Source organism: Dama dama, chromosome 25 (assembly GCF_033118175.1).
Source record: "Dama dama isolate Ldn47 chromosome 25, ASM3311817v1, whole genome shotgun sequence".
Taxonomy (NCBI): domain Eukaryota; kingdom Metazoa; phylum Chordata; class Mammalia; order Artiodactyla; family Cervidae; genus Dama; species Dama dama.
Window position 1 is genome coordinate 40807620 of NC_083705.1, and position 24841 is coordinate 40832460.

Below are 24841 nucleotides of genomic sequence, written 5' to 3' on the forward strand. Positions count from 1 at the left end.
TGGCCCAGGGAACCTTACTGAATGCACTGTGGAGACCTGAAGGGAAGGAAGTCCAGAAGGGAGGGGATATATGTGTATTTATGGAGGACTCACTTTGCTGTATAGTAATGACAGAAGCTAAAAAATACTGTAAAGCAATTGTACGCCAATAAAAATTAACTTAAAACAATTCTAAAAAAAGAAGAGAAATATGATGACAAATGGATGTAAGTGCAACTAAAGTTGATACAGAGCTCAGGGCAGTGTGTAGCCAAAGGGAATATGAAAATAAGGCCTCAGTTTAGTTCAGTCACTCAGTCGTGTTTGACTGTTTGTGACCCCATGGACTGCAGCATGCCAGGCTTCTCTGTCCATCCCCAACTCCCGGAGCTTACTCAAACTCATCTCCATTGAGTCAGTGATGCCCTCCAACCAGCTCATCCTCTGTCATCCCCTTCTCCTCCTGCCTTCAATCTTTCCCAGGATCACGGTCTTTTCCAAAGAGTCAGTTCTTTGCATCAGGTGGCCAAAGTATTGGAGTTTCCGCTTCAGCAGCAGTTCTTCCAATGAACATTTAGGACTGATTTCCTTTAGGGATGGACTGGTTGGATCTCCTTTCAGTCCACGGGACTCTCAAGAGTCTTTTCCAACACTGCAGTTCAAAAGCATTAATTCTTCAGCGCTCAGTTTTCCTCATAGTCCAACTCTCACATCCATACATGACTACTGGAAAAACCATAGCTTTGACTAGAAGGATATTGTACAGGAGGCAGTGATGTTGGAGGGCACAAAAAAAAATCTTGAGTGCACCAGGACCCAGGAGAAATGAGCAGTGACCCCACAGGAGACTGACTCAGACTTGCCCGTGAGTGCCCAGGAGTCTCTGGCAGAAGCATGGGTCTGCAGTGGCTGCTGCAGGGTGGGGGGTACTGAGTGCAGCACTGTGTGCATGGGATCTTTTGAAGGCGGTCACCATTATCTTCATTATCTCCACCATATTTTGGCCTCAGGTTAAACAACAGGGAGGGAACACAGCATCAATCCCATCAATAGAAAGTTGGATTAAAGATTTACTGAGCATGGCCCTGCTCATCAGAAAAAGGCCCGGTTTCCCCTTCAGTCAGTTTCTCCCATCAGGAAGCTTCCATAAACCTCTTATCCTTATCCATCAGAGGACAGACAGAATGAAAACCACAATCACAAAAAAACTAATCAAACTGATCATATGGACCACAGCCTTGTCTAACTCAATGAAACTGTGAGCCATGCTGTGTAGGGCCACCCAAGACGGATGGGTCATGGTGGAGAGTTCTGACAAAACGTGGTCCACTGGAGAAGGGAATGGCACACCACTTCAGTATTCTTGCCTTGAGAACCCCATGAACAGCATGAAAAGGCAAAAAGATAGGATACTGAAAGATGAACTCCCAGTAGGTGCCAAATATGCTACTGGAGAAGAGTGAAGAAATAAACTCCAGAAAGAATGAAGAGATGGAGCCAAAGCAAAAACAACACCCAGTTGTGAATGTGACTGGTAATGGAGGTAAAGTCCAATGCTATAAAGAACAATATTGCATAGGAACCTGGAATGTTAGGTCCATAAATCAAGGCAAATTGGAAGTGGTCAAACAGGAGATGATGAGTGAACATTGACATTTTAGAAATTGGTGAACTAAAATGGACTGGAATGGGTGAATTTAACTCAGATGACTACTATATCTACTACTGTGGGCAGGAATGCCTTAGAAGAAATGGAGTAGCCATCATAGTTAACAAAAGAGTCTGAAATGCAGTACTTGGATGCAGTATCATAAATGACAGAATGATCTCTGTTCACTTCCAAGGCAAACCATTCAATATCAAAGTAATCCAAGTCTATGCCCCAACCAGTGATGCTGAAGAAGCTGAAGTTGAATGCGTCAACGAAGATCTACAAGACCTACTAGAACTAACACCCAAAAAAAGATGTCCTTTTTATTATACGGGACTGGAATGAAAAAGTAGGAAGTCAAGAGATACCTGGAGTAACAAGCAAATTTGGCCTCAGAGTATAAAGTGAAGCAGGGCAAAGGCTAATAGTTTTGCCAAGAGAATGCACTGGTCATAGCAAACACCCTCTTCCAACAGCACAAGAGAAGACTCTACACAAGGACATCACCAGATGATCAATACTGAAATCAGATTGATTATATTCTTTGCAGCCAAAGAGGTAGAAGCTCTATACAGTCAGCAAAAACAAGACCGGGAGCTGACTGTGGCTCAGATCATGAATTCCTTATTGCAAAATTATGACTTAAATTGAAGAAAGTAGGGAAAATCATTACACCATTCAGTTACAACCTAAATCAAATCCCTTATGATTATACAGTGGAAGTGACAAATAGATTCAAGGGATTAGATCTGATAGACAGAGTGCCTGAAAAACCTATAGACAGAGGTTTGTGACATTATATGGAAGATAAGTCCTAAGAGAATACAAAAAGCTTCTTCTTAACACTCAAACACCAATGCTAGCTCTCCTTGTTTATCTTTTGTTTTGAGGGAAAATCTAAGGGATTTGTGAAGACTATGCCACCCAGAAATGTAGCATATTAACTTCTTGGCACCACAGTTATGCTTTTTACGCATGCTCTATTGAAAGAGCAATTAATTTTTACTCCAGTCTAGTTTTCTACGAAGAAAACTGAGTAGTCGGTATGAATAATAGGAAACAGCTTTGAGATATGTTTGTCCCAAGCCATATTCTCTGCTTCTCTCATGAAAATCTTGTTGAGCTGCCAAAATGATAATAGACCTCATTAAGAGCATCCCACCAGTCAGCACTCAGCAGAAATTGAGGAGGAGGATGCTGGGAAACAACCATTGCCATGCCAAGATGCTGGGTGTAAATTAAAAGGAGTAGATTTTTCCTGTCAAGAGCATCAGGTCCAAAATAAAGTAGCATTTCTGGATTACACATTATCCAAGATATTTTACAGAACTGTGGTTTCTACTTTTAGGGTTTCCATTCTGCACATGTTTGTGTCATATTTTATTGTTTATATATAATGACTATTGTTCCTACAAAATCCCACTCAGTCCCCTGCATCCCCGGCTAGTTGCCCTTTTTCTATACTGCTGCCTCCTCCATGACACTCAAATGCTCACTCAACTCTCAGCTCTGCTTTAAGCCCCTAGAAGTGCCCTGATCCTGTTCTACTCCTCAGTGTTCAACAAAATAACAAAATTTTTAAACACCCAGAAAGTTGATTTTCCAGCTCACACTGAGCACCTGCTGGCTTCGGTACAAAACCTGTTTGCAGGGCAAGAATAGAAGTGCAGATGTAGAGAATGGACAAGTAGACAGGCAGTGGGGGAAAGGGAGGGTGGAATGAATTGAGGGGTTAGACCTGACATCTATACACCACCATGTGCAAAATAGATACCTAGTGTGAAGCTGCTCTATAGCACAGGGAACTCAGATGGCGCTCTGTGATGACCTAGATGGGTGAGATCGTGGGGGGCATGGGAGGGTAGTCCAACAGGGAGGGGATATATGTACACATATAGCTGATTCATTTCATTGTACAGTAGAAGCTAATATAATGTTGTAAGGCAATTTTACTTCAATTAAAGCAAAAGAAATTAGGAAAGAATTACTCATGAAGTCAGGAGATGTGAACAAGTTGCCATGTCAGTGGAAGCCTTGGTGTTCTCAACAGTAAAATATAATTTAAAATAGCTGTCCTTCTTTACCCTGTGGAGTTTCAATGAGATGAAGTATGTGAAAGCATTTTATAGGTGACAACATACACTATATAAGCCAAAGGCATGAGAATCAAGGTATTCCCTGAACACACTGAGTGTGGGATGTTTTAAAGACAATTAAAATTGTGCCTTGTTCATGACTTCACTCCTCCTTCAAATCTCAGAATAATCAAATTTATAATGATACCTGAAATTCAAACAGTTGCCATTTTCAGGGGTCTCCAGAAATCCCCTAAAAATACCCAGATGTATCCAGTTGAAACTTGAGAACAGACACAGAGAGGGGTTTACCAAATTATTTCATTCTGATATTGCTATGTGGATGAAATATCTTAGAGAATGGGATACAACATGAGTAAATTTGGGCTGAAGTTAGGTTTGAACTACTTATGTGCTTGAGTAAGACACAAGGAGCACAGACATTAGAATCAGTCCCAAAAGGGAAATGTGAAGGCAAGTGCTATAGAGAAACTTCCTCTCCTTAACCACTTGACTCAATTCTAGATCAGAAGGACAAGATTTGGCTTTGAAAATTAATTATCTTTCTTTCGAAGTCCCTTGCATTACAACCTCTGTCAACTTTGGTTTCCTCATTTGTGAAATAATAATAGCAATACCTTGTACTTTTGTTGGAAGATTAGATATTAAAATAATTAAATGCACCAAGACATCATATTTAGAATCTAGTATGTGCTCAATAACTTTCTTGTATGATGTTTTGATGTTTTTATGTTTAAGGGTGCAGAAGGAAGAATGGGCATAAGGGAAAAAGAAAAAGTAAAATGAGAACTAGGCTCAGAGAGAGTCACTTTGATAGATATGCAAAGTCATAAATAAATGTACAATCTCTATAAAGCAGTAGCAAAAACATTATGAGTGCCTAAAAGAGCATAGTTTTATTTCAGTTGGGCAATTAGCAAAAATTCTCACAACCATATAGTCAAGAGAGAGAACTTTATAATGGAGACATACAGGAAGAAAAATTTGAAGAATTATTGAGCACAAATCCTCAAACAGCTGGTTCATCATTGTCAATATACCCAGAATAATCTCCAGCCTCAAATTTCAATTCCTGCTTGATTTTCCTTGTTCCATCTGCCCCATTTCTGGAAAGTGACTCTCCAAATTCTCCCTTTAGGCAGCCCAGAACCCATCTCCTTTCCCAAGCCAATCTTGACAGAAGAATATACACCACCTTCTTGTTATGACCTCACATGGCAGAAAGAGGGCTAGGGAACTCTCCTGGGGTCTCTTTTATGAGAGAATGGCACTAATGTCATTCACGAGGACTCCACCTTTATGACTTAATTACCCTCCAGAGGCTCCACTACTTAATATTATCACATTGAAAGTTAGAATTTCAATGTACGAATTTTTAAATTTATTTTATTAAAGTATAGTTGATTTACAATGTTGTGTTAATTTCTGCTATAGAGCAGATTGATTCATATATATATATATATATATGTGTGTGTGTGTGTATATATATTCTATTTCATATTCTTTTCCATTGTGGTTCATCACAGGATATTAAATGCAGTTCCCTGTGCTACATAGTAAGATCCTGTTGTTTATCCATCCTATTTATAAGAGTTAGTTTGCATCTTAATCCCAAACCCCCAATCCATCCTCCTTTCCCTTGGCAACCACAAGTCTGTTCTCTGTGAGTCTGTTTGTTTCATAAATTAGTTCATCTGTGTCATGTTTTAGATTCCACATGTAAGTGATATCACATGGTATTTGTCTTTCTCTGACTAATTTCACTTACTATGATAATCTCTAGGTCCATCTTCAACATAAGAATTTTGAGGGACCACAAATAATCAGTCCACAACACTGACTCTCCTATCCCTCAAGGTCTTCTTTAAAGCCAATTGTCCCCAAACCTCAAGGACTAGGAGTAAATCTTGGGACGGGGTAGCAGTCCTCAAATTTCAGGGCTAGCCCCACTTTCTTACCCATGAAGCCAAGCCTACATGATCCTAAGCGTTTTCCATCACTCACTGTTCTGCTTTGCTCCTCCAGCAGCTGCGTTTCGCCTATTGGGTTGGGGTTGTGGAGGCCTCCAGGTTCCTGCTGTGCTCCTCCCCAGGATAGTCCTTGGCCCTCACAAACTCACTTCTCCTACCTACTAACAAGGATCTCTCTCCTCGTGTCATCTGTAGCTATGATTTATTCTCTATTTGTCTGCCACCTGAAATCCCAGGATCCAGAAGTCTGCTCATCTTCCTGAATAAGTGTAAGCATATTTTCTTACTTCTCTAAGAACATTTATCCTTCATCACAATAAACATGTCTCTGGTGCGTTAGTATTCTCTCCCTACTGGCTGGCCAGTGTTATCAGTTTTTAATTATGCCTATGGGTGAGATCATCCAATTTATAGGCTCTAAAATATTTTTGAAATGTTTATTTTTAATGCATTCATTCAACAAATATTTTCTGAGCACTTATATGCCTAGCACTATTCTAGGAACTAGAAACAGACCAATGAATAAGCAAATAAAATTCCCTGCCCTCACTTAAGGTAGATATATTTAATTTTAAAATTTTCTAAAAACTAGGGGGTATATTCAGTAAGTTAGGAGACAAAATGATCAAAGCAAATTTTATGATAAATCAAAATAAGTAAAACTATATTTAGAAAAGTAATACATTTGGTGATAGGCTTTTAAAACTTCTTTGTTTAAATATAAGTTGAGAAGATCTGGTATGCTGGCAGCAAGTAAAAAAGGTCTGTGGGTTAATTACAGCATAGAAGCCCAACAACTACCAACAAATCAAAGCAAAAAAACACTGAAATAAGAAAAGTTCAATGTCCACATCTGAATGAAATATTGTGATCCATTATAAATAATGAAGATGGGCTTTTAAACACTAGAAAATATTCAGAAGGAAATGAGAAAGATGGTAAGAGACATGGAAACCATGTTATCGGAGGTGGGGAGTAAGAACTATTAAAGAGGTCATTTAGAGACATTTTCCTGGAAAACAGGAAATCTGCAAGGGATAGCAAGGTTCTGGAAACGTTTCCAAATATTTGAAGTGCTATCATATGGAAGTGAGAAAAGAATTTTCCAACTACAAAGGACAGATCTGAAGCAAACATAAGCTTTCAAAACCAAAGAAACTCATCAGCTGGGTTTTCCAATAACTTTAAGTTGTGTCAAAGCGATGTAGTCTGGCTGTGTGGAAGCAGTAAAGTCTCTGTCCCTGGAAGGTTTCCAGCAGAGGTCAAGATGCCACCTGCTAGGAACTGAGGAGAAGGGAAGGAGTTCTGCAGTCAGACATATGTGAGCCTGTATGACCAACTAACATCCTCTCCAATTTTAAAGTCCTCTCATGAATACTTGCTACTCTACCATATACCAAAGGAAGGAGAGATAATCCCAGGCACTAGAAAATACTCAAAAGAAACCTGATGATCATCCTGCAATGGAGAAAGCTATATCTAACAACAGAGCAGTCAGTACAAATTGAGGCAAAATGGCCATTGTGAAGATTTCTAGTTCAGTCACTGTCTAAATTGTCTAAATTTAGATGTGCATATGGTATTCATTTAATAAATTTTAAAAGTGATATTTCTTGACAAGAAAGGGAAATATTTAAGTGCCAACTTCAAAACTACAAATCTGTCTGAATACTATAATTTATGAATGAGATACTTTGCCAATTTTTAATGCAAATAAGGTATATACTTACATATACAGACACAAACACATAGACACACACATACATGCTTTTAGAAGTATTCCTTCTTATGTTGTATACTTTATTTTTATAAAGCAAATTTTTATAGCTTCAACTGTACTGTGTTACTGTTTTTAAGATTATTTTCTCTTCTTTTCCTTAATATCTTTTTTTTTTTTTGCAGCTACACCAGAGTTTTGTAAATTGGGAAAAAGAATTATTTTGTCATAGCCCACATGTTGTTAAGTAACAGTGGGTAGTAGTAGATTTTGCTTCATGTTGCCCTTAAAACCATACGCAATATTGCTTATGTATTAAAAATATATATTTTTTATCATTCAGATGAAGAAAACATATTTATCATATATATTTGGTTTCTAGCTGTTTTTCTGGCTCATGGCTTCCAAAACCTTTGGAATTTCCTAAGTACTGAGAGTAATAAAGAAGTTTTTGTTATGTCAGTGAGGTGGCTTTCGGAAAGCATCAAAGGATGGGGCAAGTTGCCAACGGAGCCAACAAAAGGATTGAAACTTTCAGTCCATGACCTCTGCAGAAGGGAAAGGAGTTGGAGATGGAATCCAGTCACCATTGGTCAACAACTTACTCAATTAAGCCCATACAATGAAGCCTCCATAAAAACCCAACAAAAGAGGGTTCCGGGAGTTTCTGGTTTGATGGACACGGGAAGATTAGCACAGAAGTTCCTTACACTTCCCCCATACCTCTTCCAATGCACCTCTTCCATCTGGCTGTTCCTGAGTTGTAACTTTTTCTAATGAATTTGTGACCCAGTAAGTAGAACATTTCACTGAGTTCTGTGAGCCACAGTAGTAAATCAGTAGAACCTGAGGAAGGGTTCATGGGAGCCTCCAATCTATAGCTGGTGGGTCAGAGTGTGCGCGCTCAGTTGTGTCTAACACTTTGTGACCTCATGGACTGTAGCCAGCCAGGCTCCTCTGTCCATGGAATTTTCCAGGCAAAACTACTAGAGTGGGTTGCTATTTCCTCCTCCAAAGGTTCTTTCTGATCCAGGGATCAAACCCGTGTCTCTTGCATTGGTAGGCAGATTCTTTACCACTAACACCACTTGGAGTGGGTCAGCATGGGTGGTAACCTGGGCTGGTGACTGGCATGTAGAAGTCTTGGGACTAAGCCCTTTGCCTATGGAATCTGATACTATCTTTGAGTAGGCAGTGTTACAGATAGGTTGAACTCTTGAAAAGAATACAGCCAAAGTGGAAAACTTCGTAACTCATGGGATCCAGATAGGACTCAGTCGGCATCACTTCAGTAGTGAGACCAAATTAGATCTTTATTAAGGTTGCCTGGTCTCCACACCTTATAAAACTTACAAGTAAGCTTGAAAAGGATCAAACTGTTTCCAGGTGACTTGACTGTGTCACAGAACAAAGCTCAAAAATATTCAGTACCCAACAAGAAAAAATTAATAATGTCTGCCATCTAATGGGAAAAAAACATTCAAATAAGCAGGAAAATATGACCAATAACAGAAATAACCATAATCAATAAAGAGAAACAGAAATCACATTCTTTAGGATGTAAACAGCAAGGAAAGTGATTTGTATATTTGCTTTTATATAATTAATATACCATCAGGAAGCAATGAGAATTTAAGGAATATTATATAACAAAATATAATATAAATGAGAAATGCTTAAGAAGTAACTACAATTGGGTAAGGATTACATTCATGAGTATGATTATTTCATAAAATGTCCTGGAAAAACATGTGTTTCTTTGAAATCAGAAACCATACTCTTAAAACCTCAATAAGCATAATGCTGCTGGATTGATGTGGTCTGACTAGTCTGTTCTTTGGTTACATTACAAATTTGACAGGAACCAGAACAACACAAGATAACAGGAAACAATAACTTAAGGAAAATTTAATCTTCTCACCTAACCATTTTACAGAAGATGTAAGTGAGCCTTGGGTAGATCAAGTAACTTTATTGCTAAACATCTCTATTGTTTATTAATGAATATGTCTGTTTTCTACTTTAGCCAGCACAAAATGCTGTCATGGGCTCCAGTTTCCTCTTCTCGAATGTGTGTGCTCATCTCTGTGCCCTATAGAAGCAGAAGAATACTGACATACATTAGAGCAAGGACCAGCCATGAAAGTTGTGTTTTGTTTCTAAATCCTGGGTCTAGAATAGAGTCTTGTGATGTGCCTTCTTTCTGGCAAAAATCCCTATTCTGTAACCAGAAATTTTATTCGTTGAAGTTTTACCTAACAGCTGTTGATTAAAATGTTTTGAATAGTTTTATTTATTAAGTTGTTTTTACAAAAGTCATTGAATATTTGTAGAATTATAAAAGCTTCTAAAATGAAGATATCCACATTTTTTTGCCTAAGAGGTTTATTTGTTTATTTATTTATTTTAATTGAAGGATCATTACTTTACTATATTATGATGGTTTTTGCCATATATCAACATGAATTGGCCACAGGTATACACGTGTCCCCCTCATCCTGAACCCCCCTCCCACCTCCCTCCCCACCCTATCCCTCTGAGTTGTCCCAGAGTACAGGTGTGGGTGCCCTCCATTCTTTGAACTTGCACTGGTCATCTATTCTGCATATGGTAATGTACATGTTTCAATGCTATTCTTTCAAATCATCCCCCATCGCCTTCTCCCACTGAGTCCAAAAGTCTGTTCTTTACATCCGAGTCTCCTTTGCTGCCCTGCATGTAGGATCGTCATTAGCCTCCTTATAAATTGCATATATATGCATTGCTGCTGCTGCTGCTGCTAAGTCACTTCAGTCATGTCCAACTCTGTGCGACCCCATAGACAGCAACCCACCAGCCAGGCTCCTCTGTCCCTGGGATTCTCCAGGCAAGAATACTGGAGTGGGTTACCATTTCCTTCTCCAATGCATGCGTGCATGCTAAGTCACTTCGGTTGTGTCCAACTCTGAGTTACCCTGTGGACAGCAGCCCACCAGGCTCCTCTGTCCACAGGATTCTCTAGGCAAGAATACTGGAGTGGGTTGCCATTTCCTTCTCCAATATATATGCGTTAATATACAGTAATTGTCTCTCTTTTTCTGACTTACTTCAATCTGTAAGTTTCACCCACCTCATTAGAACTGACTCAAATGCCTTCCTTTTTGTAGCTGAGTGATATTCCATTGGGTATATGTACCACAACTTTCTTACCCATTCATCTGCTGATGAACATCTAGGTTGCTTCTGTGTCCTAGTTATTGTAAATAGTGCTGCAATGAACATTGGGGTACATGTGTCTCTTTCAATTCTGGTTTCCTCAGGGCGTATGCCCAGCAGTGGGATTGCTGGGTCATATTGCATTTCTATTCCCAGTTTTTTAAGGAGTCTTCACATCATTCTCCATAGTGGCTGTACCAATTTATATTCCCACCAACAGTGTAAGAGGGTTCCCTTTTCTCTACACCCTCTCCAGCATTTGTTGTTTGTAGATTTGTTGACGATGGCCATTCTGGCCAGTGGGAGATGATACTTCATTGTGGTTTTGATTTGCATTTCTCTAATAATGAGTGGAGTTAACTATCTTTTCATGTGTTTATTAGCCATCTGTATGTCTTCTTTGGAGAAATGTCTGTTTAGGTCTTTTGACCACTTTTTGATTGGGTTGTTTGTTTTTCTGCTATGATATCCACATTTTTATGGCATATCTAGAAAGCATTGGAACTATCAAAATCATGAACTGGAAACATGTTTTTAATCTTAGAAAAAGTAGAATTCAGTTCAGTTCAGTTGACTAGATGGACCTTTGTTGACAAAGTAATGTCTCTGCTTTTGAATATGCTGTCTAGGTTGGTCACAGCTTTTCTTCCAAGGAGAAAGTGTCTTTTAATTTCATGGCCACAGTCACCATCTGTAATGATTTTGGAGCCCAAGAAAATGAAGTCTCTCACTGTTTCCATTGTTTCCCCATCTATTTGCCATGAAGTGATGGGACCAGATGCCATGATCTTAGTTTTCTGAATGTTGAGTTTTAAGCCAGCTTTTTCACTCTCCTCTTTCACTTTCATCAAGAGGTTCTTTAGTTCCTCTTCACTTTCTGCCATAAGATTACTTATTACAAAAAATAATAGAAATCCATGTTTCTTCATAATCAAAGTAAAGGATTTTCTAAATACAAGATAATCACCCATAGGCAATGGAATTGTCTCTTTTTGATGATACTTTAAACTTATTTTTCTCTAAAGTAAAAAACAGTCAATTACAAAAATTAATACAGTAGAACTTAATTTGATGACAAAGGTCCACCTAATCAAAGCTATGGTTTTTCCAGTAGTCATGTATGGGTGTGAAAGTTGGACTATAAAGAAGGCTAAACACCAAAGAATTGATGCTTGCCAACTCTGCTGTTGGAGAAGACTCTTGAGAGGCCCTTGGAGAGCAAGGAGATCAAACCAGTCAATCCCAAAGAAAATCAGTCCTGCATATTCATTGAAAGGACTGGTGCTGAAGCTGAAACTCCAACACTTTGGCCACCTGATGCAAAGAACTGACTCATTGGAAAAGACCTTGATGCTGGGCAAAATTGAAGGCGGGAGGAGAAGGGGACAACAGAGATTGAGATGGTTGGATGACATCACCAACTTGACGGACATGAGTTGGAGTAAGCTCCAGGAGTCAGTGGTGGACAGGGAAGCCTGGTGTGCTGCAGTCCATGGGGTCTCAAAGAGTCAGACATGACTGAGTGACTGAACTGAACTTAATTAGAAATATTTGTTGGCTATATAAGAGCACAATGAATGAAACAGCTGAAAAGAATATCACAGTATATTTTTAGAACTATTTTTCTATCCCTTAAAAATATACTGGTGATTATTTCTTCTAAGATTTATATGCTTGGGCAGTTACAGGACCCAAGTAATCCATTCTGAAACACTGAGGTAATGCAAAAATCTTACTTTGAATTATCTAGCAGCTGTTAAAGGTGAATTCCTCAGCCGGAAAGATAATGTTGTATTTTCCACTAATGCAACCTGTAGAAGACTCTTGAGAGTCCCTTGGACTGCAAAGAGATCAAATCCATCAATCCTAAAGGAAATCAACCCTGAATATTCACTGGAAGGTCTGATACTGCGGCTGAAGCCCCCATACTTTGGCCACCCGACGCGAAAAGTCCACTCATTAGAAAAGACCCCAATGCTGGGAAAGATTGAAGGCAAAAGGAGAAGGGGCAGCCAAGGGTGAAGTGGTTAGGTAGCATCACCAACTCAACGAACGTGAATCTGAGTAAACTCTGAGAGACAGTGGAGGACCGAGGAGCCTGGTATGCTGCAGTCCATGGAGTTGCAAAGAGTTGTACACGACTTAGAGAATACACAAACAACAAAACAGCAAAAAAAAAAAAAAAATGCAACCAGAGGGTCCAAGAAGTCACTGACAGTTAAAACTTAGTCCTTCTAAAATCTCTTAAGGGCAGACAGGCTTTGGAAAGCAGAAAGCAAACTCTTGTGATGCCAGGCCATAAGAGAGGCAGGGTGTTTGGAGGTACAAAGGGCTTCTGTCATGTCTCACACTACTCCGAATTACAAAAGCCGACTCTATTCTTCTCCTGACATCTGTTAGTAACAAAGATATAATAGAAATGCCTACTATGAGAAAGTGAAATTTTCTCTGTCGTGTCTGACTCTGCAACCCCATGAACTATACAGTCCATCGAATTCTCCCAGGCCAGAACACTGGAGTGGGTAGCCTTTCCCTTCTCCAGGGGATCTTCCCAACCCAGGGATCAAACCCCGGCCTCCCGCATTGCAGGCTGATTCTTTACCAGCTGAGCCACCAGGGAAGCCCAAGGGGAAAGAATTTGCTAGAAAATTACTTACTCATCTGCAGGAGTTTAAATTATCTGTCACTTGAGAGTGAAGCCATTTTATAAACCCATCAGCAAGTTCCCTTGTCAAGACTAAACTCTTCAGCTTCTTCTGAATTCCTGAGAGATAACTTTAAGACCATAGTCTCAATTTTTAAATGCTGCATGCTTAATAACATACAGAAGAGTAACTGCTGTTTATACGTGTTTCACATTTTCAGTTCATAACTAATGTCTCCTGAGGGTTATTAATCAAAAATCATTAATTGAAGCTCAGTCATTTGTGAAAACATGTTCATATGCCTTCCCTTGCTGTCCATAGCGATGGTTGCCTTGTATTCAATCCCTAGATGCTTCTTTGACTTCCTCTCCCTACATCAGTGGTCCCCAACCTCCGGGATCTAATGCCTAATGATCTGAGGTGGAGCTGATATAGTAATAATAGAAATAAAGTGCACAATAAATGTAATGTGTTTCATTCATCCTGAAACCATCCCCCTGCCCCAGTCCGTGGAAAAATGGTCTTTCAAAAAATTGGTCTCTGGTGCCAAAAAGCTTGGGGACCACTGCCCAACATCACTGCTGCCATCGGGGCAAGGAAGAAGGAAGGTTCCATGCTCGGGAGAGTGGGGGAGAGTGTCAGAAATTCCCTGTCCACAAAAGGGCAGTCTAAACAATTCATTCATACATTTGTTGTTCAACTGCTCAGTCATGTCTGACTGTTTACGACCCCATGGACTGCAGCACACCAGGCTTCCCTGTCCTTCACCATCTCCTGGAGTTAGCTCAAACTCATGTCCGTTGAGTCGGTGATGCCATCCAACCATCTCATCCTCTGTCATCCCCTTATACATTTAGTGTTTGGAAATGCAAAACAGCACAGTGTATGGTTTTGGTATCACTGAGAAAGTGAAAACAAAGTTGCTTCAAGCAGGGAATGATTTTCAGGTTAACTAACCAGATCCTTTCATCTTTGCTACTAAAAAACCCAAACTCAGTCCAGAGAGATTGATTTTTCCCTGAGTAAAACAACTAATTTGTAGCAGAATTTAGACATATTCCAAGTTCCTAAACCCCAAGTCTCATACTATTTCTTCATTTCACTTTTGTTTCTTATGTAAATTCTGCTCTGAAGAAAGAAAGAATTTTTAATATATATTTTATCTTAGTATCATGGCTGAATACTTTACATTTGCATTGAAAACAGTAGTGGTCTAAATCTTGTTAAATAAATAAAAAACCAAGAAATGCTATTACTTATGTTTACTGTTCATGTTGATGACAAAATAGGTTAATTAGAAGGTCTGCAGACTTCTACTTAGAAAAAAGAGGAAGTGTGTTTCTCTGTATGTTTTTCAGAGGACTCATCTCCACTATCACATAGACTATCTCAAGCACTACCCCAGTGCTCTGTGGACAGAATTCACAATCCATTTGGGCTCTTCGTTTATGCCTTTAGTGTAACTATCACTACACTGGATCATTTGTCAATCAGCTGTGTCAATGGGGTGGCTTTGCCCCTCTGGTTGCAAGTTCCTTGAGGTTACAACATAGCCTCTCATCATGATACATTCAAGCACCTCCATCATGGAGCTTCTTGCCCAACAAGTAGTCAGTAAATGTGTGTTGAATTGAACCACAGTGAACTATACTGGACATCATTCTTTAGTTGTTATTACTTACTACAAGAAGAAAAAGCAAAGAACAAGCAAGAGAAACAAGAGACAGAAGAGAGACCAGAGAGGAGAAAAGGAGCAAAAAGAGGGCAAGAGGGAGAGGAGAGAGGGGGAGGGAGAGAGAAAGAAGGAAGGGGAAATAAAAAGAGGAAAATGGGAAACTACTTACAACAAAGACATATTTAATCTGTTTGTCTGTGAAATTACCATCTCATATTTCTTGCCCTTCTGGGTATTAGAGTACAACAGATTAGGCTTATATCATGAAACTAACAAAAATTCAGAGCTTAAATTTCATTCTTGAAATCTTTTATAAGATTAAATATTTCACTTAAAGAATAAAGGATTTGTGTTAAGGTTTAAGGGATTGTACTCTATAATTCCATTAAAACCACAAAAATTTAAAATTTGATTTTCATAAAATTTTAATTTCTATAATATTTTTGTTATTTTCACATATCTATTCTCGCATAGCTTTATATTTTTCCTTTACTGCCTTTTTAATATCCTTGTCCAATAACACTTCATTTGGGAACTTAGTGCTCCCATAATACTCATAGGGTTGAGTGGTATCATTTGACAAGTCACACTGAAAGAGGGTGGTTACACCATACCCAGAGAGACACCCTAGTTCTTTAGCAAGTTGAACACCAACTCACCTGCAATCAAACATCTAGAAATAATACATCGTTAGTTAGCACATGCCATCCTATTAGCTTTGAGAATTAGGGTTTAGCATGCTTCTAGGGCTTCAGAGAAATCAAACCCATATTGTGCTAGCCTAGCACAAAAAGTAGGAAATAACGGGAAAATTACTTTTTAAAAAAATATATCTGCAATACTACTTTATGAAAAGAGAGATCGATGGGTAAATGGCTTTATCTGAAAGAACATTTAACAAAAAGTTGTTTTGATTGCCCTGATAAATAAATTACAAAGTCAGTATAAATCAATCATCTTCTAACATCCCTAATCTCTATGAAATCAAGAAAATCTTTATGTATGGACACTCAAAAAAATCATTTGCCACCATTCATGAAAAGAATAAGAAATTGATTGTAACAATCACCTGAATCACTGTCTTTCTTAGTATTGATTCTATTTCACGGTGTTCTTTAAGATTCTAAAAACACATCATTTCTAACATTTTTGTTTCGCTATAAGACATTAAGAGATTCAGGTTTCCTCTCATCACCTTATCACCTCTCCGACCCACAAATTCTTAGCCTATCCTCCAGTGGGTGAGTGAGTCATTGTTCTGAAGATGAGCAGTTGCTATTATCACCAAAACACAATAAAGACCTACCAAGTAAGTGCTAAATTTTTAATTATCCACTAATGGATGATTGCACAAAGATCTTGGCAAGTGCTTCTCAGACTTTAGTGGACCTAAGAATCAGTCAGGGTACTCATTAAAAATACAAATTCCAAGCCCCTTTGTAATTTACCAGGTATGAGGTGTCCCTGGGGATGGACATTTTAAAATAAGGACAACAGGTGATTCCTGATATAACACACTTGTGGACCACACTTTGAGAAACAGTGAAGCTGATTTGGGAAGCTGAAAATACTTCTAATCACCAGCCTACTGAAGACCTCTGTAATAGATCCAAAGTGAAAATACCTATAAGAAGAACAGTGAATCCAAAGGTTTAGGTGAAAGCCTCCAGCCTTGGAATCTGAAATATCCTTAATGAAGGGAAGATAGCTGGAGAAGCAGCAGTAGCTGAGACTTGTCCTGGGCCCTTCTCCTTAGCCCTTTTCACACCCACACCTAGAGACTGCTGTTACCCCACTCCCACTTCCTCTGACATCTACCACCTTAACATACAATCTGGACATACACTGAAAATTGTGAATAGATTTAAGTTTGCCGGTGCGGGGAGAACAGACTGAAGTACTAGGAAAATTGAAAGCATTATAGCCAAGAGGTCTGGATAAAGAATGACTTGAAAATAAGAGGAGAAGATGAAGTCAGAGAGAAAAGCCTGAGCCTGGAGTGAGGGCAGTATCCAGATCAAGTCAGTGACAGAGGGGATGGGGAGGGAAGCTGGGAAGGCCTGGCTCTCCTGCTGTCAGTTGGACATTCCATTCAACTGCCCGTGGTGGGCATTCCAGTCCACTGACCATGCCTAGTTTGTGTGACTGACTTTCACCAGGTAGAACAATCAACAAGATCACCATAAAATTTTGACCAACACCAGGCCAGTAAAGTGACCACTGAAAACGATTTCCAAATCTGTGATCAATGGACCCACGTTTAAGGAGAAGAATTTCTTTGGTCTACCAAAATGGTTTGAGTTTCAGTCTCTAATTTCTTCCTTCTCAGATACTCTGGTCTCCACCCAAAGGACACTATTTGGTGAGATGAAGCCATTTTGTTGGTCAGCAGGAGCTCAGAAGCAAGAAAATGTCCCAGTGGTAGAATACAGCATCACCTTCCTCAGCAGCAGCCCATCGCTGGAAGTTTCCAGAGCACTGTGCCTATCGAGTGGCGGAGGGACTTTCATTTAGAGACCCTTATGTGAGCCTTATGTGAGAAAATTGCAAACCTGTTTCTTGGATTTGTTAGCCTTACTGTTTCTGATACTTAGGTGCTGTCTCTTAGAGACCCTGAAACAGCCAAGACATGGCTGAGGACTTGGAGGAATCTGCAGGTGAGCGTCACTGGACCCTGAGGAGTTAGACCCTTTGTGTCTGTGTAACCATATACATATGTGAAGTGGGCAATAGTAGTATGATTGAGGGAGATCTTACACCTGAGAGGTTTTATGAAAAGTTATATTAAAGTAAGATTGTTTCTCTCTACTTTCCCTTTATTCCAAAATAATAAATATCACAAGATTATAAATTATAATTATAAAAGACCAATGATGGACTGGGAGCCTGAGAGATGATTGTGTCTTACCTCTTTAAAAATGTATATAGTCTATTTGAAGAGACAGTGGCTATAACACAAAGGCAGTCTCTTGTTTAATCTCCAATGCTGGCAGAGTCCTTTGGAAATATTCTGCTTTGCCAAAAATGACTGTATGAAAGGGTTATGTTGTTTGATTTGGAAGCTTGTGGAAAATCATTACATCCAAAAATATCCCTCCTACCAACTTGCCGTGTGGTGTGAAATTTCTCAGTTCCCTTGACTCAAATATGTCTTTTCAGCTTTCCAATGTGCTTTATTCAAATAATTCCTGAAATGTGCAAGTCAAAAATATTTGGATCATTTTATGAAAAGAACAAGGTTGCATGAACATGGTACTAGATGAGCTGGCAGGCCCAGAAGGGAAGTCAGAGAGAAAGAGGATGTGAATAAATAAGATGGAGGGGAACATGGAGGAAGGAGGGAGAAAATAGCCAGCTCTATTACACTCCCGCCTTCCCCTACTCAAGTCAGGCATAAGAGGCTCAGTTCATGGAATCTGAGAGCTGAGCCTTGCTATAGAGGATATAGAGTGATACCTACATGACTGGAAGGGTTAATTGAGACATAGCATCTTGTGTCTTCCCCTCTATGTTTAATTTAGGTTTTGAAGAAAAAATACTAAGCATCTTCTATTGTAAAGTGTGTCAAGTATATGAAATATAAATCACACTGTTCCTGCCATCAAAGAGCTGGCAGTCAAGAGGGAAGAGGAGAAAAGTAGGAGGAAGGGAGAGAGGGAGAGAGAAAAGAAGGAGAGAGAGAAGGGAAGAAGAGAGAGGAGAGAGACAGAGAAGAGAAAGAGAAGGAGAGAGAAGTGAACACTGCAAAGTAATTAACAGGAGGGCATTTCAGCATGTGTGTTTTTTTTTTTTTAATGTTTACAATGTTGTATTGGTTTCTGCCATATTTAATTCTTTTCCCATCTATTTTAGGGATTTTGGGAGATATTAACCTCACTCTTGGCATGCTGAACAAGGAAGATAATATTAGCAAGGTAAGGAAAACAGAGAAAAATCTCTTCCCCATTCACTTCTTCTAGTCCAGTTATTGCAACATTTCATCTGCATCCTTCTTTGCTTCAACTTCCTCTTTTCTTTATGGCTTCTTGAGTGGTATTCAGTTTTTCAGAAAATGCACTTTTCATGGAAGTCATTTTAATGTTTCCACCATGACACCTGGCATTTGAGGATTCAGAGTATCCTGTTGTAGAAGCTAGCAAAAGAACGCCCACTTCCATAACCTCATGCAGATAATGTGGAAAGAGGGGTATGTCAGACACAACCACATGGGTTAGAGCCTACTCCTGTGCACTTTGAGAGTTAGCAGACATTTTTTGGTGCGGACCAAATGTTTTATGAATGTTTTGGTGTGGACCGAATGTTTTGTGAATGTTTTGGACAGGACCAAATGACCTGCTAGGAATTTGAGGGCTCCTATGAGAAAATTCCCAAAGATCCAACCAGTCAATCCTAAGGGAAATCAACCCTGAGTATTCACTGGAAGGAATGAGGCTGAAGCTGAGGCTCCAACACTTTGGCCACCTGCTGGGAAGAGCTGACTCAATGGAAAAGATCCTGATGTTGGGGAAGATTGAAGGCAGGAGAAGGGGGTGACAGAGGATGACGTGGTGTGTCCATCATGGACTCAATGGACATGAGTCTGAGCAAACTCCAGGAGACAGTGAAGGACAGGTGTGCTGCAGTCCATGGGGTCACATAGAGTAGGACACCCCTTACGGACAGAACAACGAACAACAACTACTCATCTGTAGTGCTGTTTCACAAATAGAGGTGTATTTCTCTGAGATTTGAAGGTTTTTCTGGCTTCAATAACCTTTCATAAAATCACAATGCTATCCTTCATAGAACACTTATCTAGGGCACTTGATTCTTTCCAAACAATAATGCATTGTATTATGCTCACTCCTCACAACTTTGTGATACAGGTATTCTTATTTCCATTTGACAGCTAAGAAAAGTGAGGCCCAGAGAAGTAACATGTTTGAGAACAGTAGACAAGCCCATTTGACTCCAAAATAAAGCTCCTAATCATCATTCAATGTAACCTCCCTGTGAAGGGCAGTACCTACACCTTTATCTCTTAATCCAGTGGTTCTCAACCCTGACTCCATATTAGAAACCTGTCTGAAAAGTGAGTTATCTCACACCTTAAACACAGGCATAGTACTTCAAGGTAACATGCCTGAGGCTCTTGGAGATTTCAGAAGACCTGTCTCTCATCTTCCAACGGCCTTGTGGCCATCTAAGAGATTGAGAAGAGCCCTCACACACAACATCTGCTCAAGCCATGTAGTTCCCAGAGGCTGCAGCTCTGTGGAAAGGAGTTCACAACTTCTTCTCCACAAAGGCATAGATGAAGTAAGGGGTTACAAATCCCCTTTAGGAACAAGTTGCATAACTTTGCAGCCTCTTTGGGAATCACATCATATTCCTTAGTGCTATAGGTGCTCTTTAGTAGTAAAAGCAACAATTAGGGTGATGGGCATTTCCATTGCCCTGAGGGCCCTACAATAAAGAATTTCAAGAGACTTTAGTCTGTTGGGTAGCCCATTTCTATCTTCAGTTAGATATTGCCTTAGAAATATAGTCATGTTAAAACAGGTTTTAGAATGAACTTTGCTTTACCTGTAAGCCTTTGATTCCTAACGATGCATACTATGTTAAGTGCATGTGTGCTCAGTCATGTCCACTTCTTTGCTACACCATGGACTGTAGCCTGCCAGGCTCCTCTGTCCTTGGAATGTTCCAAGCAAGAATACTGGAATGGGTTGCCATTTCCTACTCCAGGGAATTTTCTGGCTCCAGAGACCAAACCCACGTCTCTTGGGTCTCCCACATTGGCAGGCAGATTCTTTACCACTATGCCATCTGGGAAGCCCATATTATTTTAAGGAAGCCTCAATTATGATATATAAAATCTCATAGGGATACATTGCTTAGTTTAATAGCGTTATTCGTCTGGACATTATCTAACTCTTTTAGTTTTGCAACTCAAATTTCTGTGTATAACTTTGTATGTTCACAGGAAGACATTTATGGTCATCTCACTTCCATTATTCAGAATACTGACATCTTGGATGATGCAATTGTCCAAAGGTTGATTTATTATGCTTCTAAGGACATGAGAGATGACAATGTAAGTTTGATCCTTAATGATGCATCAGTGTCAGGGCCAGTAACAGGTCTTTATGTGATGCAACTGCACCCAGGTAGACATCCATAAACTTTTTTTTACATCACTACAAAGACCATAGATCACTTCTATCTGTTTTTCATGGTAACTTGGATATTATTTACCCCATCACAGATGAGGAAACCGAGGTAGAGCTTCGAAAAGTTTTAGAAGTAATATCCCATCCACTTTTAGATGAGGAAGTTGGTGCTTAGAGAGATTGTTTGCAAAGTAACACAGCTATCTATCAAGAGAATGAATAAATTAAAACCCAAATTTCTTGGTTACCATGTGAACTCCTATCTCTTCATATGCCTAACTGCCACATATACTAGGCATTGTATCTGAAAAATTATTTGTAGAAATAGTTTGAGTCTTACATTATTTCGTTCCAGAAAGGATTTTTACTTGTTTACCTGCCAAGGCACAAGCAATCTAATTTCAGGGCTTGGGATTTTTCTGGGCAACTTCCATGACTCAGGGTTGGACTATAGTCCATGGAGAGCCAATTTAAACTTCCATGTCAATGCAGTCCTTTGGGGTCTTAACCTGAAAGGTAAAAGATAGGATGACCAGGGTCTCACCATCGGTTGGCCCTGGATTCTGACTATTGTCCCAAAAAACTGCAAAGCAGCCCCAGAGGCAGGTTTTATATCTCTGGATATCCATTCTTGTCCAGATTTCAATTCAGTAATTCATTCCACCTTATATTGTGATTGTCTTTGATGTTTCTATGAGTATATTTGTTAATATCTTGCCCAGCACTTTTTCTTTTCCTCAGCAGGAAAGTGGATCAAATTGACTTCATTCACCATTATCAAAAGCAAAGGCTCCTCCATATATCTCCAACATTAAGGATAATTAGATCAGGACAATACTAAAACTCAAAGCTTTGGACTCCCAGCCCATTTTTCTTTCTCCATTCCCTTCAGTAATTCATATCACTTAAACATAAATCTTAAGTTCATGGTACCTGATTAATTAGCTAGAAAATATGCATGGCTTCAGGCTTACAAGAACTCTATGAAAACCTGGTTTTGAGGTGCTTTTGAATTACCTCTGCTTCCCAGCTGCTGACATCTACCCTAGAGTCTTCCACACAGGGTTTGTAACAGCCTGTTCTCCCTAGATTGAAAAGGTAGAGGACTTATAAATATTATGTCAACTATTTCCCCTCTGCTGGTTCTTGCTGGTTGTTATTGTTATTTCCCTTTTCTTCTTCAGATCCTCAGAGAAATCAGAATGCTAGCTGGGGAGGTGTTGGTGTCTCTTGCTGCACATGACTTCAACTCTGTGATGTATGAAGTACAAAGTAACTTCAGGATTCTGGAGCTACCAAACGAGTTTGTTGTGCTTGCCCTGGCTGAACTGGCAACCAGCTATGGTATGGAGGGAATGGCCTCCACATTTTCCCTGGGAAACCATCATTTTAATTGTCTAAACCCAAATGGGAGCAAACAGCAGAGGGGGAGGGTCTCTTATACTTCCTTCTGTACTAAAGAAATGCTGACAGCCACGTCTGGGCTACTGTTTGTGAGCTTAGATGGGCCTGCTCGCCAGTCATGGGTCCACGCTGCTCTGAATTTGGCCGGACTCTTTCTCCCACCCTCACTTTCCCTTTCATCTGGCTTTGTGTTTGCAGAAGCACATTTTCCACAAGCCATATTCTGCCAACCACTCAACTCTGACATGAAGTAAGGGTTTCCTAGGATGCTTTTTTCTAAACTACTTTATTTAACAGATATTTATTGAGCACCTATCACCTGTGCTAGGCCCTGGGGATACGGGCAAGTTCTGGTGGGAGGGATGAACATTAATGAAATAATCATCCAAGTAAGTAATTGCTACGAACCAACAGGTACAGACAACTGATAGAAAGCACCTTATTTTAAGGCGCTCTGACTACAGTAAGTCCCCCAGATATGATTGAGTTCCATTCCAAGAGCGGGTTTGTAAGTCCAGTTTGTTCGTTCAGTCCAACAAAGTTAGCCTAACATGGTTGGCTGTATAGTACCGTACTGGAATAGGTTTATAATAATTTTCACGCAAATAATGCATAAAAGATGAACACAAGATATGAAGAATATATTTTAATCTTACTGTACAATATGTTGAAAAGTACAGTAATCACAAGCTACATCACCACAGCCTTTGTGCTTGCTTCCAGACATGATGGGCTTGGAATAAAAATACTGTACTACTGTATTGTCTACAGTCCTGGACAGTAAAGAACATATCTACTTGTAGAGAATTCATGCACATGACATTGTATACCAGACATGTGAACTAACGTATTAGGCTGGACATGCAATTGCACATTCTCATCTTTGAAAGTTTGCAACTTGAAGATTCATATGTAGGAGACTTGCTGCACAGCCTGGTCCTGGGGAGTGGGCATGGGGTAGAAAGGCTTCCCACCACACCTCATCTGCCTTGAAATGCCTGTTGACTGATGATGGTTTGGGGAGCTGTGACAGAACGTCCTCTTGTACCCTTCCTGCAGTGTCCCAGAGCATTCCCTTCATGATGATGACCCTGCTCACCATGCAAACCATGCTCAGGCTGACCGAGGAGGAGAGGATGAAAGGAGCTTTCTGCATTGGTGGGTATCCCTGTGGTTTCCCCTTTGTTAAGACCAGACTATAAGTGCAGCAAATGTCTTCTTTTTCCTTTTACTCTTGTCCTTTCCAGTAATAGTATCTACCATTTACTGAGGGCCTTCCACATGAAAGGCCTTCTGCCGGGAGGCCTTACCCCTGTCAATCCTCACTGCAATTCTGCCAAGTACTATTAGCCCATTTTACAGATGAGAAACTGAGGGTCAAAGGAGTTAAGTGATTTTCTCTTAAAGTCATGACAGTCAGTGTGATGGAGAGGTGGCATTCAGATCTGTATGACCACTCAAGTCCATATTCTTTCCACTGTCCTACTAGTCAGTTTCTACTAGTCTCCTTTTTCAACTGGACCACACTTTCTCTAGTGTTTATGAGATCTTACTAGCTCTCAGCCATAGGCTAAATTTTGGTATCTCTTTGTAATGCTATATTGTGAAAATGATAAGTAAACAATCTAATAAAAACATAAGCAATCATAAAATCAAGGAAAATGGGCAAACAAACTATGGTCACAAGTCCCTTCTACCCCAAAACTGAAAGACATCTATAGTAACCAACAGTCTGCAGAGAATGACATACCCTTCAGTTCCTGGAAAAAGCATTCTTTGTACAACAAGAGGCTTCTTGGATGAGTCTGAAGACCTGGACTCTCTCCTCTGATCACTAAGCCATCAGATGATTCTGTCCTTCTCTCAACCTCAATTTCACCTCTAAAAACAACAAATGAAGTGACTGCTGAGACTGACTTCCTTCCACCACTGACATCTCTGTGACTATTATTTTATAGTATTTTAAGTCCCATGCTGTCAGAAATGTCTTCTTTACTTATCATCCAAGTCTTCTCTGTTCTATTTTGCCCATTTCTTCTTGTCTGTCCTCAATGAAGGTAAGATTTGTACCTGATAAATATTGAGAATTTACCATCTACCTGGGTACTGCCATGGGTATTTTTAGATTATTATTTCGTTTAACCCTCACAGTTACTGCATTGAGTGGATAACAATTCAGTTCATTTTACAGATGAGAAATTGAGGCTTAGAAAGGTTAAACAGCTTGCCTGCAATCACATAGCCAATACTTGGCAGAGACAAGATGTGAGTATGACTCTAGGTCAAGGAGTCAAACAACTATACTAGATTAGCAGTTTTCAATATTTTTTTATTTTCCCTACTTACCATCACAGTTA

General features: G+C 39.6%; 1 protein-coding gene across 1 annotated transcript in view; it reads left to right on the top strand.

Moving 5' to 3' along the window:
* The first annotated feature begins 17557 nt into the window (after nt 1–17557).
* The window catches only part of MROH2B (maestro heat like repeat family member 2B), a 70742-nt gene continuing 63458 nt past the window's right edge, over nt 17558–24841 (top strand). Inside the window, exons 1-5 of the mRNA XM_061129496.1 lie at nt 17558–17585; nt 18781–18842; nt 20894–21004; nt 22265–22424; nt 23544–23642. Of these exons, the coding sequence (XP_060985479.1) occupies nt 17558–17585; nt 18781–18842; nt 20894–21004; nt 22265–22424; nt 23544–23642 (460 nt within the window). The remainder of the gene's footprint in view (nt 17586–18780; nt 18843–20893; nt 21005–22264; nt 22425–23543; nt 23643–24841) is intronic.